This window comes from Miniopterus natalensis, chromosome 11, assembly GCF_054644295.1.
Source record: "Miniopterus natalensis isolate mMinNat1 chromosome 11, mMinNat1.hap1, whole genome shotgun sequence".
In the NCBI taxonomy this organism is placed as follows: Eukaryota; Metazoa; Chordata; class Mammalia; order Chiroptera; family Miniopteridae; genus Miniopterus; species Miniopterus natalensis.
This window is the reverse complement of record NC_142091.1, coordinates 5,794,115-5,811,360: the sequence shown is the minus strand read 5'-3', so window position 1 is coordinate 5,811,360 and position 17,246 is coordinate 5,794,115. Positions and strand designations below refer to the sequence as shown.

The window sequence follows — 17,246 nt, the reverse complement described above, 5'->3', positions numbered from 1 at the left end:
ATAGGTCTATGCTCAGCCACTGAGCCACACCAGCTGGGCCATGCTTGGACATTTTTGATTGGATGCCAGACATTGTTAATTTTATCTTGTTAGGTGCTGGATACTTTTTTTTTTTTTTAAATCCTTACCAAGAACATGTTGAGTGAGGGGGACAGAGAGACAGATGGAGGGAGAGAGAGAAGCAGCGATGTGAGAGAGAAACAGGGATGGGTTGCTTCCCACATGTGCCCTGACTGGGGATCAAATCGCAACCAAGGTATATACCCTGACTGGAATTGAACCTGCAACCATTCACTGTACGGGGAGATGCTCCAACCAGCTGAGCCACCCATCCAGAGCTATACTTTTATCTTCTTAGAAATATTCTTGCTTTGTTCTGGGAAACAGCTGAGTTACTTGGAATAGTTTGATTCATTTATACTTTGTGAGTCCAGAGCTGAAGAGCTTTTAATCTAGGGCTAATTATTCCCTCTCCCCATGCTCTCTAATAACAAGATTTTTTCCCCTCTCTGCTCCTCTCTGTGTGAGAATGGGGAATGAAAAGAACTCTGCTCCTTTCAGGTAGTTCTTTACCCAGCCTCAGGTATTTTCCTGAGTTGATCCGTGCTCACCCAAAGACATAGAAGGCCCCCTCTGTAGATCTCCAGAACTTGCTCTCTCTATGGCGGTCTCTCCTCTTTGTATTCTGCACTGACCACTCCACCTGCCATGGCTTCCCCAGGTGCACAATTCCGTCTCTTTGACTCAGACTGCTTGGGTTCCCCTTCCCTTCCTAGTGCTGAGGCCTGGAAGCTTTCCAGGCAGTAATTTCAGCCAGTTGTAGGGTCCACCTTGTTAGTTTCCCTCTCTCAGAGACCACAGTCCTCTGCTGCCTAATGTCCAGTGTCTGTAAACAGTTGTTTCATTTATTTTGTGCTTTTCTCTTACTGCTTTTAAGATTTTTTGTCTTTACCTTTGGCATTTTAATTATGATGTGTCTTGCTGTGGGCCTCTTTGGGTTCCTCTTGTTTGGGACCCTCTGTGCTTCCTGGAGTTGTAAGTCTATTTCTTTCCCCAGGTAGGGGAAATTTTCTGTAATTATTTTTTAAAATAGGTTTTCAATTCCTTGCTCTTGTTCTTCCCCTTCTGGCACCCCAATAATACGAATGTTGGGCCTCCTGAAGTTGTCCCAGAGGCTCCTTATACTGTCTTTATATTTCTGGCTTCTTTTTTCTTTTTGCTCTTCTGGTTGGGTGTTTTTTGTTTCCTCATGTTCCAAATTGCTGATTTGATTCTCAGCGTCCTCTACTCTACTGTTGATTCCCTGCAAATTATTCTTCATTTCAGTTCATGTAGCCTTCCTTTCTGATAGGTACTTTATTAGGTCATCAATTTTCTCAGTTGTTTTTGTAATAATATGCTTGAGCATCCTTATAAACAAGATCCTGAACTCTGTATCTGTTAGCTTGCTTTGGTCTATTTCATTTAGTTCCTCCTCTAGAGATTTCTTCTATTCTTTCCTTTGTGACATGTTTCTTTGCCTCCACATTTTGGCTGCTTCCGGGTGTTTGTTTCTATGTATTAGGTAGAGCTGCTATGTCTCCTGGAATTGGTAGAGTGGCTTTGTGTAGTAGGTGTCCTGTAGGGTCCAGTGGCTCAGCCTCCCCAGTCACCTGAGCTGGGCCTTCTAGGTGCTCCCCTGTGTGGGCTGTGTGCACTGTCCTGTTGTAGTTGAGCCTTGGTTGCTGTTGGCGTCCCTGGGAGGAACTGACCTCCAGACCAATCAGCTGTGAGGACCAGCTGCAACTACAGCCAGAGAGCTGCTGTGCTGGAGACACCCCTATAGAGCAGGATTTACTTCAGTGGAGCTTCGGTGTTCACCAAATGCGCCCCTTGAGTGTGTCACTCGTGGATGTGGTAGGGTTGTAATCCAGCGTGGTCAAGTCTGACCACCGGGTGCACTGTCTCTGGGGCCTCTCGGGAGGTGCAAAGTCAGCCTGTGCCAGTGCCTTGCCCAGGGCCCCCCAGCATGAGCTACACAGCAAACTGTAGTTGGCAGCTACTTGTGCTGGGCTTGGAGGTGTCCAGGAGAGGCCAAGCTATGAGCCAGTGCAGGCTGCCGCTAGTGCCAGGCCTGGGGTTACTTATCAAGCCATATGGGGCCCTCTGCTGCTTGTTTGAGAGATTCTAGGAAAGTCTTAAGCATGAGGCTCAAGAGGCCACTTGCACAGAAAAGTCACTGGAAATGGCCTGGATGAGCCTGAAGGTGGGAGGGGCGGGGCCAAAGGTGTGAGTCAGGTGCTGGCGATTCACATATGGCGCCTGCCTGCCGGCTGTGGGTGCGGGGGGGCTCGCCAAAGGAGCCATGGCCTCTGCCAGCTCCTCTGCCTGGGAGGAAGCTGCCTCTCCACCTCTTGCCCGATTTCAGGCAGGTTAGCTCCTCCCCAAGTGTCCCAGGTCCTTTCAAGCTGCTGCCCGGCGCTGGGCTCAGAGGGAGCGCGTCTGAGTGAGTCCTTGCGCTCGCCCTTTAAGAGAGTTGCTGGGGCTCCTGCAGCCTCTGCGACCCTCAGGGACAGTCTCCGCTGGTTTTCACAGCCCGAGGTTGTGGGGACGTCTCTTCCCGGCCCCGGAGCCCTGGGCTGGGGGCCTGATGTGGGGCTTGGACCCCCTCCAACCCACTCCTCCGGGAAACCTCCGCCACCGAGATTCCCTCCCGGGTTTAACCCGGGGCATCAGGTTTGGCCCGTGGCATGTCTCCCATTCAACCCCGATTCAGCCCCTATCGGCCCGTGTCTCCGTCCCTCCTGTGCTTCTTCAGCTCCCTGGCTGTGGGGCTTCTGTTCAGCTGGATTTCAAGAGGCTGTGAGTGATGGTGGTTCTGTATTTTAGTTGTAATTTTGATGTGGTTGCGGGAGGCGGCGGGTACAGCTGTTACCTACGCCGCCATCTTGTTTCCTCTAAGTTGTCGGTTTTAAATGATTTAGGAAAGAAGGAATATATCTGTGTAAAAGTAAATATTTTCCAGCAGTAACTCTGTAGCGGAGAAGTATGGTAAACACTGCCTTATGTGAGTAGTCAAGGTTGACAGTCCCAGTGATGTCATGTGGACTTTATGTACTTCTGATACAATGTGATGAGTAGGCACTTCATTTCTGTGGTATTGTTTCTGTAAACTTAACCCCAGTCAAAATATGAGAAAAACATCAGTGGAACACAAGTTGAGGGATGTCCTACAAAAATATCCAAGTAGTAGTCCTCAAAATGATTAAGGTCACGGGACACAAGGAAGGACGGAGAAACTGTCTCAGATCAGAGGAGACTGAGGAGACAGGATGAATAGATGTGGTATCCTGGGTGGGATCCTGGAAGAGAGGAGGACATTAATGGAAAAACTGGTGAGACCTGAGTAAAGTCTGGGTTTAGTTAATAGGACTAGACTGATGTTGGCATCTTAGTTTTGACAGATGTACCACAGTAATATAAGATAATAAGGGGAATGGAAACTGAGTGAGGGGTATATGGGAACGCTGCGTACTATCTTTGCAACTTTTCTGTAAACCTAAAATTCCAAAATAAAAAGTTAAAGTATAAAATAAATTATAGTTCAGTTGGTGTGGCTCAGTTGGTTGTGTTGTCCCATGCACCAGGAGGTCGCTGTTTCAATTCCCAGTCAGGGCACGTGCCCAGGTTGCGGTCTCGATCCCCAGTAGAGGGCATGCAGGAGGCAACCAATTGATGTTTCTCTCTCATCAATTTTTCTGTCTATCTCCCTCTCCTTTCCTCTCTCTGAAATCAATAAAAGTATATTAAAAAGCCCAGCCGGGCGTGGCTCAGCGGTTGAGCGTCGACCTAGGATCCAGGCTGTCAGGGTTCGATTCCTGGTCAGGGCACATGCCCAGGTTGTGGGCTCGATCAATGACGCTCTCATCATTGATGTTTCTGTCTCTCTCTCGCCCTCTCCTTTCCTCTCTCGGAAATCAATAAAGATATATAAAATAAGTTACATTTTCCAATTCAATTGTGCAAATTTTATTGAATGACTGTTAAGTGCAAGGCAGTGTGCTCACTATTGCAGGGGATAAAGTATGTAAGAAACCTTCTCTGCCCCTGCCCTTAAGGAGTTGTCATCCTGACGGGAATAAGACAGCTGATACAAAGTAGGACATCCTGACGGGAATAAGACAGCTGATACAAAGTAGGACATGTTCATATGCAAAATATGAACAAGATGGAATTTGGCAGGGTGTGGGGGGTCCAAAGTTATAGAGTACATACTGAATGAAAACTGGCAAACCTGTTCCCCTCCCTGAACACACACTAAGGAGATAGCATTTAAAGTGAACTTTGAATGGACAGGATTTCAGTAACCATAGTCATTGAAAGGAATAACTGTGTGTGCCATACCAATGAGCCTGGGCTATTGAATCAGACAGACCTGCTCTGCCACTTACTGGCTCTGAAGATTTTCGACAAGTTATTTAATGTCACTAAGTCTTTGCTTTTCATTTGTAAAATAGGATTAGTAATTCCTACTTCACAGCATTATTAAGAGAGTTAAGTGAAGTATACATGTAGTTTAGCAAAGTATCTGATATGTAGTAAGCTATTAGTGTTAACTATTAGAAATGGAGAGAGGCATATATTTATGTAAATTGTCACCCAGCCAGCCAGGAAAGTATATAATGGGAAAAGACAGAATGGGAAATTTTGAGCAGTGTATATTTAGAGTGAATCAAAACCGTATTGTGAGTTCTTTGACGTATAAACTGAGCAATTTGAATTGTTTGGTTATTGGGAAGTCATGAAGGTTTTTGTATGGAGGGAATAGGGAGATTGAGCCTCTTAAGACCGCTGTGGTAGAAGTGTGAGGGGCGTGGGGGCCTCGTAAGGGCTGCTGCCTTTCCCTCCACGTGGTGGACTAGCCTTCGTTTTAGAATTCCGTGTAACGGCTCAGAAGGCCGGGGCGGTTCATGTTGTGGGCGGTAATCTGTTACCATGTAGCTTGGGAGTCTCAAAAGCAGCACCATGAGTACAGTACCAAATTCACTTAATACATGTTTAGTAAAAAAGATTATTGGTATTTTTAGATATACTGGTTTTCGTTTTGCCCTTTTTAAAAAGCAGTTTAAGCAGATAAGAGTTAACCAGTACTTCATTGGCTTCCTGTGAAGCTTTGTTGAAGTTCCGTTGTATCTATTTTTAAAGCTGACTACTGTGAGCAGAGGATGCTGCTATTGAGTTATAAATGTCATCTCAGTATGTTCTCACTCAGCATTCTTGGGATGACACTAGTGTTTGTCTACAGGTTTTTGGAGTTTAACAGTGAATAGGAAAAGCAGCACATTTATCACCGAAATGGTACCTTTATTTGCAATACTTAAAAGCACCAGTCACTTCACCTTTCAGAGTATAATTACGTTATCATCGTCCATATGAGTTTTTCAGCCCACACCATGGCTGATTAGCAAAGAATGGGTGACCTCATTTTGGGAATATTTTACAACTCCAAAGTGGTATCATATAATGTTGTGCGGTTGGTTAATCATTAATATTAAAAATGTTAATCATTTTGAAATTTTCTCACTGGGAATTACAGGATCATTAGGTCCTCAAATATTAAAATAGATTTCAGCCTCAATTTTTGTGGTACTCCTTTCCAACCCCCAGATGTTTTATTGTGAAATTTTCGTCATACAGAAAAGTTGAAAGAATTTTACAACAATCATATACCTATCACTTAGACTCTACAGTTAACTAAGTTATTGATTTTAAAAGGAAAGCTCTGCTTCTATTTTTCAAAATCAAAGAAACTTCTTTCTGAGTCTTTGAACCATTTTCACATAAGACTATATTTTGAAATACTGAGATTTTTGATGTTTCTGTATTATTTCTTCAGGAATTATAAAATTCTTTGAGTAAAATAATTAACATATTTTGGGATTTAGCCAGTCCCTAGTGTCAAAGTAGATAACAATATTTTAACTTATCAGATTAGATTAATTTTTCAGACCCTATATACAGGTTATACAATTAACTGTTCATTTAAAATTTTTAAATTTATTGTTGAAAGTATTACAGATGTCCTGTCCATTTAAATTTTATAAGATTTCAATTCTTTGCAGGCAGGAATAAAATTTACTTTTAAAAATTATTATTTCATGCCCTAGTTGGTTTGGTCCAGTGGTTACAGCGTCGGCCCGCAGACTGGAGTCCTGGGTTCAGTTTTGACCAAGGGAATGTGTCTGGGTTGCAGGCTCCATCTCCAGCCCCGATCAGGGCGTATGCAGGAGGCAACCAATCAGTGTGTCTCTCCCACATAGATGTGTCTCTGTCTCTGTCTGTCTCTGTCTCTGTCTCTGTCTCTCTCTGTCTCTCTCTCTCTCTCCCTCTCTCTCCCTCCCCCTTCCACTCTCTCTGAAAAGCAATGGAAAAAATATCCTCAGGTGAGGATTTAAAAAAAAGAAAACTATATTATTCGTAAAATTTCTAGTCCTCAGTCATATAGAGACAGGCACTAGCTTGCTTTCTCTCGTGCCTTTCTTCTCCATCCCTCTTGTGAAATTAAATTAGCAGTTAAGGTTCCTTTTCCAATTTCAAATCAGTGGTATAGCATGAATTTATACATGGGAAGAGATCTTTAAGAGAATTGATTCCAGCTTCCTTATATTACTTCTGCGGCAAGAGAGGCCCAGAGAGGTTAAATAACTGTTCAAGGACACAATAAGTTAATAGGAGATCAGGAAATACGTTTTAGATCTCTAGTCCTCTTGACTATTATCATATGCATATATTTTCCGGTGCTCCTTTGTAGAAGGAATTTAAAAAGCATGCTTTTCAATTATAGAATTTATCACTGTCTATCAAAATGGAGTTTCAAAAAAAAGTAACCCTAAGTGAGAATATCTTTATAAATACTTTGGGCTAACTGTTTTGTAGGTCACTTTTATTTTTTTTCTCAGAGACCTCAATCTCTTAATATTCATTTCTCAACAATCTTTTTCTTCTTGAAACTGTTATTATACCTCTCAGGGATTCTCATTAAAACAAAAAAGAGTGATACTCCTCTCAATACTTGTCTTAAACATTAATAAATACATTTTAATATTAAGGATTAATTGATCTCCCCATACTAGTTTCTTTTTCCATTTCCTCTTTCTCTGCAAAGTATTTTGTGGCCAAGAGTTACAAAATAGCTTGTTTTTCAGTATTTCATGTAGTAAATGCATGGGTCAGCATCATTTGAGTTTTCTGTTTATCTCTTATTATAAAGGCTACTTTCCAACACTCTCTTGCTTGATGCATGGAAATGGTGGTTGTGTTTCCTGTCAAGTGGTATTTATTTTTCTCTCTTTGAAACTAAAACAGGAGCTATAATTGCTCATTTAATTTTTAATATATTTATGTATTGGTGACATAAAAATATTAGTCCCTTATTAGCTGGTATTATACACTAAAAAATGTATGCCATTACTTTGGTCCTGAGATATATCAACTTTTAGAGTAGGACCTTTTAGAGGTTGGGGGAAAGAACTGACACTAGTCTTTATAAATGTTTTTTAATTTTAAATTTTTATTAGCTTTTGTCCTCACCCGAGGATATTTTTTCCATTACTTTTTCAGAGGGGGTGGGGGTGAGGGAAGTGTCCATGTACTGGTTGCCTCCCACATGCGCCCAAAATGGGGCGGGGATGGAGCCTGCAACCGAGGTACGTGCCCTTGGCTGGAATTGAACCCAAGACCCTTCAGTCTGTGGGCCGACTCTCTAACCACTGAGCCAAACCAGCTAGGGCCTGACACCAGTCTTGAACTTAAAAATAAATTGTCATTACTTACAGAATCAGCATTTGATTATGGGGAAGTTGTGACAGGAAAGAAGAGAAAGATGGAAGTTATAGAGTAGAATTTGCAGTTGCTTAGATGTAAGTGGTTAGGATTAGAGGTAGTAAAAACGACCTTCAAATTCTGAGTTAAAGAAAAACTTGTACTACTTGTTTCTGCTGGAAATTAAAAAAGACAAGTTTTCTCTTCAGGGCATTCACAAAGTATTTAATAGTAGTGCTCCTCCGTGTGTCTTTGGAGAATTGTTAGAACATATTGTAGGAATTGAAGTAACTGCTGAGAGAATTTTGAAAAGCATTGACTACCTTGCAGTAAGCCCAAAGAGCCATCATGATTTATTGTTCTAAGTACATTTTAGGCAGGTTCTGCTAACTAAACTCTGCCCTATCCACTGTAGACACTGAAGCATAAGCCTAAGGCCTTAAAATGTTATTGAGCAGAATTTCAACTCAGATTCAGTTACAAAATGCTCTGACCCATGGGCTTCTATAGATTCCTTATTTCCTTTTAAGAAGTGTGAGGCTTATGATACACATCTCTGTTGGTTTTAAGAAATATAAGCTGGCTTTTTGGGTAGGATGCATTCTTGAGTAAGAAATTGTCTTAAATTGGTTTTCAGTACCTATTTCAGTCAGCACTTTGAACTGCTTGTGGGTACCTGGTGTCATTATATCCTGTGGTCAATACCTTTCCTGTCTTTGTGGCTTACTTCACAAATTAAGAAAGCTTTCTGTCCATTTGGTATGTGTTTTATCTCTGGGCCGGCAGAGTGCTGGATACCTGGTAGACTCTCAATGGGAAATTATTTGAAGAGTCAAAGGTGCCGACAAGGCCCAGGCATCCCAAGACTCACTTCCTGTCTTTACTTCAGACTTGGCTAAAGAATCAATCCTCTAGAAGTTCCTAAGACTACCCTCTCTAAAATGGCAACCCTCCAACTCTCTGTGACTCTTTCATATCCTGCCTTGTTTTTCTTCAAAGCACTTTTCTCCCTCCACCCGATACTATCCCATGGGGATTTAAATGCCATAATACTAGGGATGTTGTTTTGTTCATTGTATCCATCCTCAATACCTAGCAGCATGTAGTAGGCATTCAGATGTTTTCTGCTATAATGAAGGTTAGAAATTATGCCAGATGCCCAAAGGGATGTAAGTAAATACACATCAGAAATGGATTCACCTCCATGTACACAGATAACTATAGTAGAAGATGGGCTCAGGTGACTGAGAGATTTGCAGTGAAAGGGCCAGGGATGTTTTGGAGATTTAGTACTTGCAGCTGGCCTCTCAAGAAATGACATTTAAGCTGTGTCTTATTTCAGACAAGGGAATGGATAAGCAGAGGCTTAGAGGTAGAGTGAGTGAGTACATAGAGTACATAGAGTACATGTAAGAAAAGGTAAAGTATCCAGTTTGGCTGGAATATACCAGTGAAGAGCTAAGAAGTCAGTTAGAAAGGTTGCTTAGATCCAGGTCAGTGGAAAGTCTTAAAATTAAAGCTGAGCTTGGGTTTTGTCCCATTGGCACCGTGGAAGTTGTTTTCTCCCCTCCTTAAAAGGCAAAGGCAGTTCTATGTGGTATGATTGGGCATGCATAGGAAGAGACTGAAGTTTGAATTATGGAATAGTTAGGTAAGGTAGCAAGGAGAGTATATTAGAATAATAATGTAATTCAGGTAGGATTGACAATAAGTGCCCAGCAGATTGAAAAGTAAATCAGATACAGAGAGTAAGGGAAATGGAAGAAGCCACTGGAGGTTTTGAGTTGTGGGAAGGAAGTGAGGGGGTGGTGTCATTAAATACAGAAATAGGGAACATGAAGAAAGAACAGTCTTGAGAAGGAAGATTAATTTTGAACCTGTTGCTTTGAGGTGGCTTGCATTTGAATGGAGAAATGTGGTAGGCAGATGGAAAGCTGCCAGGCCTAAGAGTTGGGAACCATTTGCAAAGTAGTGTTTAAAGCCTTGAGATTGCATAGGAAGGGTGAAGAAAGTAACAGAGAAAGAAAGGAAAATAGCAGAGAGCAAATTCTGGGAAATAACTCTATTAAGAGAATAGGAAGAAAGCCAAAGAAAGGACAAGAGCAAGTAGGAGAACCAAGGGAGGGCACCATTGGAGAAACCAAGGAAAGATATTTTTAGGAAGAAGATTCAAACCCCTTTCCTCCAGAAAGAGCTCTGTTGTAATCTTGGGAGTGGTGATATATACAGGGTGTCCCTCAAAAATGTAAATGCACTTTGAATGATTATAAAGTCAGTGTTTATTAACATATAGTTCATTTTCAAAATTTAAAAGAATCTACAGAAATGAATAATTCTTTTTGTCAATGCCTGTTTTCAAACTGCTCATGACTGTTCTGGTCCAGCCCTGCTGATAACACGAAGTAATGGAATTGCAAACACCAAGAATCATTTTGTTTGGCATTTGTGTGCCCTTAGTGCGTCCGTCTACTGTTGCCGGTTTTGTACCATAAACTTTATCTTTTATGTGTCCCCATAAAAAAGGTCTAGTGGCACTTTAGGATAAATTTTCTTTGTTCAAAGCTTAGTCTGGCTTCACCCATTATTTCAAGTCAGTTAATCCTGAAAAGGAGTGAAAATTAAGTGAATCATCAGCTGTTAAAGAGTGTCTACATTTTTGAGGGACACCTTATATTTTTTCTGTCATATCATACATTATTCTGATGTACTGTTTAGCATAGCTCTTTACACATAGTAGGTTATAACAGTTTAGCATATCATATCATAAGGGATTTGTGGACTCTTACCTGCCTGTCTTTAAAAATTAACATTTGGCAGTATGTTATATTGATATCGAGGCTCTGTGCACTGCGCATGCAGTCTGATGTCCTGCTGGAATAGTAAGTAAAGTCACTGGGAATAATTTGTGCTTTGAAGATTTACTACCGAGTTATCTGATTCAGAATTCCTCTGTGATATATTCCTGATCTTTTCTCTTTTTATTTTTGAAATAGTAGAAGTCCTAATCAGCAATAAATGAAGGCTCTCAAAGTGCAAGGAGGAAAACAGTAGTGGCGTTTAGGAATTAAATAAGTGCTTGTGTTTTTGTCTTATACTATTTAGCTTTTTAAAAGCATATGAATTATTTTAGGCTGTCTTCATAGGATATTAATATTTTGTAGGTGCTTTCAGAAAACAAATAGGAAACTGGAAAGAATAACTTGCTACAAGTACAAGAAGAAAAATATAAAAAACTGAAGCTGATTTGTTGGCATTCTGGCTAGAAAGATTTCAGCAGCATTTTGCAGAAAAGTCAGGCTAGAGAGAGTCGGTCTCTTTGGTACAGCATTTTATCCAGGAAAAACAAAGGTGGGACTGATGATGACTCCAGGATAGCATAAAAAAGAGAAATCTGTATTAAAGAAAATTTTTAGGCAATCAAATTTGATCATGAATTTACTTGAAATTTTATAGTCAATTTATATGACAAGAATAGACTTTTGAATACATAACTGCTAATATTGAGGCAAGGGAAAACAAGCAAGTGCAGCCAGTAGCTATTCTGGTGTATAGTAATATCTAAGAGCATCTCTGTCTTGTTTCGTGTGACAGTACCATTAAAGATAAAGATTATTGCTTAAAGGATATAACTAAAAGGGAGATTAAATTGGTACTGTGCTACATCTTTATAATCACATCCATTAAATAGGTTATTAGAATAAAGTTAACTAATTATTAAAACAGTAGTAACACGTGCACTTAAACATTTTTACATAGTTTGAATGTTAATGTTTCATTTTTGGAAAGGAAGAGTTGTGTTTGTAAAACCTCTTTAAGGTCTGACTTAGTGAAAATATTTGTTAGGTCTGGATATTTAAATAGTCTTTTTTATTGATAACTTTAAGTTATATGAGTTTTATGATAATATTTTTATCCAGAATGGCTTATGCAAAGCAAAAAATAGTATATTTTGCTTTTCTAACATTTCTTTTATGAGTTGAGTGGTTATAGCAGTGTACAAGCTCTTATTTATTTATTGAATCCTCTTATATGTCATCCTAAAAAAGTAAATTTATTTGTTAGTTTATGCTCAGAATTAGTAGGCCTGCTTAATTTAAGATTCAAAGCCTTAAAATATATTACTATTAACTTTTTCTTATTTACTGTACAACATCTCTTTATAGAGTAGGGGGAAGGAGTGGACTGAGTGGAGTCACCAGTCCTTCCACCATATGTTTGCATCTTTCCTGTGATGTTAGGGTGAAAACAGGTTCTAAAGCCATTCTTTGAACAAAGATAATAATATCACAGAGTATAGCTGACCCTTGCATAATGCAGGGGTTAGAGGTGCCTATGAGCATTCCCCTACGGTAAAAAAATCTGTGTATGACTGACTCCCCAAAAACTTTACTAATAGCTCGCTGTTGACATAGTTAATTAACACATATTTTGTATGTTATGTATTGTATACTGTATTCTTACAATAAAGTAAGCTAGAGAAAGAAAATGTTACTAAGAAAATCATAAGGAAGAGAAATACATTTACCTTCCTGTATGCATTTATTGAAAAAAATTTGCACATATGTGGACCTGCACATTCAAACCCATGTTGTTCAAGGGTCAGCTGTATTTAATATTGTCAACAGCACATTCCTTTCTCTCGTCTTCCCTAGTTTTATATATCTTTGATAATATTGGCCAGAAAGTATATATTTGAAGAGGGTTTTTATAAATGTACTTTAATGTTCATATATTACATGACTGGTGAATTGAGTACATTTAAGATAAAAATAATTTTATGTCTTTATTTAATTATTGTACTTCTGATCATTTGTAGGCGAAACCTAACCAAACTGTCCCTGATCTTCAGCCACATGCTGGCAGAACTAAAAGGAATCTTCCCAAGTGGACTCTTTCAAGGAGACACGTTTCGGATTACTAAAGCAGATGCTGCAGAATTTTGGAGGAAAGCTTTCGGGGAAAAGTAAGTTTCAATCAAAATCATGAATTTGAACTATGAAGAACTAAAGTTTGTATTGTAAGTTTTTGTTTAGTTTTTTGTTAATGAAATATTTAAAACATGGGAAAACAAAGTAAAATAATGACTATGTGTAAATATTACCCAGCTTTGGTAAATATTAACACACACCCCTTTTTTTTAAAGAAATTCTTTTGCAGGTTCAGTTGAAACCCAAGCTCTTTGATGGAGTGCTCTTCTCTTCCTTGCCCTACCCATTATGCTCTTAATTGACACATTTCAAATTATTTGCTATTGCAAACAGTGCTGCAGTGAACAAAACTGTATTTTCTTCCTATGCAAGAGTTTGTGCATATTTACCTACCTAGGAGTGGAGTTGCTGAGTCGGGGGTTGTGTATCTTCTGCTTTGCCAAATATTGCCTAATTGCTTTCCAGAGTGGTTGTGCCAGTTTATATTCCTTTAATTAGTATACATGAATTCCAGGAGCTTCACAGTTTGGCTTGTAGGAACTGGTAATAGGAATTGGTATCATATTTTGCTTTATATTACTAATCACATGGGAGATTGAGCATCTTCTCACATTTACGAGTCCGGATTCTTACTCCTGCCGTCTCCATTGTCCAGTTGGGTTGTCTTTTTCTTGTTGTAGGTGCTAATTCTTTATTACATTACAAATACGTTCTCCTAGTCTATGCCTTGTCTTTCCACTTTGTTATATTGTCTTTTGAAATACAGAAGTTTTAAAGTATATAGACAAATTCACGAGTCAAGTTTATGTTTTTAAGTATTAATATAAATGTTCTTAAGTATCTGAAATTTTGGATCAAAGAACTGAAAAAGGTAGAAAACAATAAAAGTTTTCAGTTAAATATATAGATCCTAACATAACTCTCTTTAAATATCACCTTTATTTTTAAAAAATCATATTTACATATAAAATATAGAATAATTACGGACTTAAACTTAGTTGAAGAGGACGTGACTAAGTTTAACTTTGTTCCTTTAACTTAATAACTACATTAGAAAGGAGTTCTACACCCTGCCCGATTTTTCAGGCAAGCGAATGCTTAAGCTTTTCAAAGGCTCTATTTGTATTAAAGATCTTAAGGAAGAGAAACCCTGTAATATCTCTTGCTAGCTGTATCTGTATCTGGGGTTTAGTCAGCTTTATGTTCAATGGTTTCTCTCTCATCTATCTGAGAGCTCTGTTCTCCTGTACTTTAAGCCTATTTCCTCCTGTCTAGTCCTTGATGCTGTGGGTTCCTCAAAGAACTCATAATGTTTTACATAGTTTTTAAAAAGTTAGTTTAAACACAAGCTTTCAATTAGGGAAGGTCTGGCCACAGATCACATTTATTATATAAAAAGAGTACTCTCGTCTCTCTTTCTGTACTTCTCTAATAGAACAAATGTCTAAAGAAAGACGAGAAAGGAGATTAATTTTGTGACTTCTGCCAAAGAACAGTGGAAAAAGACTTCTCTGTTGTTAATTTACTCATTAGACAGTTAAGAAATATATCATTTATTCCCCTTCTGTTCTCAATCCAAAACGTAGCCCCGCTTCTTTAAGAGAATTGAAACTGATGTGAGAGCTTAATGTGGCTCTCTTTTCCTTCATTATAGCAATGCCCAGGATTATCTGCCACCTCACTCTGTGCCTTCTCACCCACCCAGGACTATAGTCCCTTGGAAGAACTTCCGACAGGCCCTTCATGAAGTACATCCCATCAGTTCTGGGCTAGAGGCCATGGCTCTGAAGTCCACTATTGATCTGACCTGCAATGATTATATTTCAGTTTTTGAATTTGACATCTTTACACGACTCTTTCAGGTAGGATACTAAAATGTTGGCTAAAGTAGTTCTGGCTCCTTTTCTGAAGAGAAAGCTTTAAACAATAACATTTGGGGTTTTGCCTATTATGAAAGTATTTTTAATTATTCTAGAAACTATAAGCAAAAGAAAAAAGATTAGAGCTACCTTGTATTTCATAATTGTATATAGATATGTATATGTACATACAGTATTTCTTTGGTAAAAATAATAACTATACAATCTGCTTTCTTACCCTCACATTTATAGTCTTTCTTTGCTATTAAAGAATTCTTCTGCATCATTTTAATGGTTGTAGGATGTCCAGAAAATGGGTATACAGTCATGTGCTACCTAACAACAGGGATTTGTTCTAAGAAATGCATCGTTAGCCAGTTTCATCCTTGTGTAAACATCATGGAGTGCACTTACCCAAACCTGTGTGGTAGAGCCTACTGCACACCTAGGTTGTGTGGTGTAGCCTCCTCCAGTGCTGCAACCCTGCCCAGCATGTTACTGTACTGAATCCTGTGGACAGTTGTAGCACAGTGGTTAAGTATTTGTGTGTCTAACCATAGAAAAGGTACAGGAAAAATATGGTATAAAAGATCTGAAATATGGTGTACCTATATGGGGCACATCCCTAAGTGGAGCTTGCAGGATTGGAAGTTGCCCTGGTGTGTCGTTGAGTGAGTGGTGAGTGAAAGTGAAGGTCAAGGACATCACTATATACTGCTGTAGACTATCAACACTGTACATTTAGGCTATATTAAATTTATAAAACAACGTGAGACTAAATCAAGCACAAGAGAAAATGATGCATTCAAGATGTGTGGTAAACACAAGATGTGTGAGGCTGCTGCTGGCATGACATGGCACACAGTTTTACAGCAAACTTTTTTTATAAGTAAAAAGAATACACTCTAAAATAACAATAAAAAGTGTAGTATAGTAAATACATAAACCAGTAAGATAGTTATTTATTATCATTAGCAAATATTATGTACTGTAAGAATTGTGGGCTATACTTTTTAAATTTTTAAAATTTATTTTATTTTTTTATTTTTGTTTAAAATATTACAGATGTCCTTTCTTCTCCCCAATGACCCATTCCACCTTGCCCCCCCAGTCCCTCTCCATACCATTGTCCGTGTCCTTGGGTTGTGCACATATGCATGCGAATTCTTTGGTAAATCTCTCCCCCTCCACCCACACACCCTTCTCCATCCCTCTGAGATTTGCAGTCTCATCTATGCTTCCATGTCATTGAATCTATTCTGTTCATCAGTTTATTAAGTTCTTTAGAGTCCACATATAAGTGAAATCATGTGATGTTTGTCTTTCTCTGCCTGGCTTATTTCACTCAGCATAATATTCTCCAGGTCCATCCATACTGACCCAAAGGGTACAAGATCCTTCTTCTTTACAGCTGCGTAGTAGTCCATGGTGTGAATGTCCCACAGCTTTTTTGTCCACTCATCTACTGATGGGCACTTGGGCTGCTTCTAGATTTTAGCTATTGTAAATTGCGCTGCTATGAACATAGGGGTGCATATATTCTTTCTGATTAGTGTTTCAGGTTCTTAGGATATATTCCTAGAAGTGGGATCACTGGGTCAAAAGGCAGCTCCATTTTTAATTTTTTGAGGAACCTCCACACTGTTTTCCACAGTAGCTGCACCAGTCTGCATTCCCACCAGCAGTGTACCAGGGCTCCCCTTTCTCCACACCCTCGCCAGCCCAAGTCATTTGTTGATTTGTTGATGGAGCCATTCTGACAGGTGTGAAGTGATACCTCATTGTGGTTTTAATTTGCATCTTTCTGATGATTAGCAACATTGAGTATTTTCTCATGTGTCTCTTGGCCATCTTTATGTCCTCTTTGGAGAAGTGTCTATTGAGGTCGTTTGTCCATTTTTTAATTGGATTGTCTGTCTTCCTCTTGCTGAGTAGTATGAGTTCTTTGTACACTTTGGAAATTAGACCCTTATCAGATGCATCCATCGCAAGTATGTTTTCCCACCCCTGGGGTTTCTTTGTATTTTGAGGATGCTTTCTTTTGCTGTGCAGAAGTTTTTTAGTTTGATGTAGTCCCATGTGTTTATTTTTCCTTTTGTTTCTCTTGCCCTAGGAGATGTATCAGTGAAAATTCTACTACGTGGGATGCCTGTGACTTTACTGCCTATGTTTTCTTTCAGGATTTTCATGGTTTTGCATCTTATATTTAAGTCTTTTATCCATTTTGAGTTTCTTTTTGTGTATGGTGTAAGTTGCTGGTCTAGTTTCATTTTTTTGCATGTATCTGTCCAGTTTTCCCAGCACTACTTATTGAAGAGACTGTCTTTACTCCATTGGATGCTCTTGCCTCCTTTGTCGAATATTAACTGACATAATTGTGTGGGTCTATTTCTGGGGTTTCTGTTCTGTTCCATGGACCTATATGTCTGTTGTACCAATGCCAGGCTGTTTTGATTACAGTGGCTTTGTAGTATAGTTTGATGTCTGGTAAAGTGATCCCTCCCACTCTGTTTTTTTTCCTCAAGATGGCTGCAGCTATTCAGGGTCTTTTTTGGTTCCATATAAATTTTCGATATGTTTGTGTTACATCTGTGAAATATGCTGTTGGTATATTAATAGAAATTGCATTGAATTTATAAATTGCTTTGGGTACTTTGGA

At 39.2% G+C, this 17,246-nt stretch overlaps 1 protein-coding gene across 2 annotated transcripts in view; it reads left to right on the top strand.

Annotated features, from left to right (window-relative positions):
* The window catches only part of CBL (Cbl proto-oncogene), a 116,161-nt gene that overhangs the window by 52,305 nt on the left and 46,610 nt on the right, over nucleotides 1-17,246 (top strand). For both annotated transcript variants that reach the window (XM_087821483.1, XM_087821482.1), the window contains exons 3-4: nucleotides 12,617-12,763; nucleotides 14,434-14,590. In XM_087821483.1, the coding sequence (XP_087677609.1) occupies nucleotides 12,617-12,763; nucleotides 14,434-14,590 (304 nt within the window). The remainder of the gene's footprint in view (nucleotides 1-12,616; nucleotides 12,764-14,433; nucleotides 14,591-17,246) is intronic.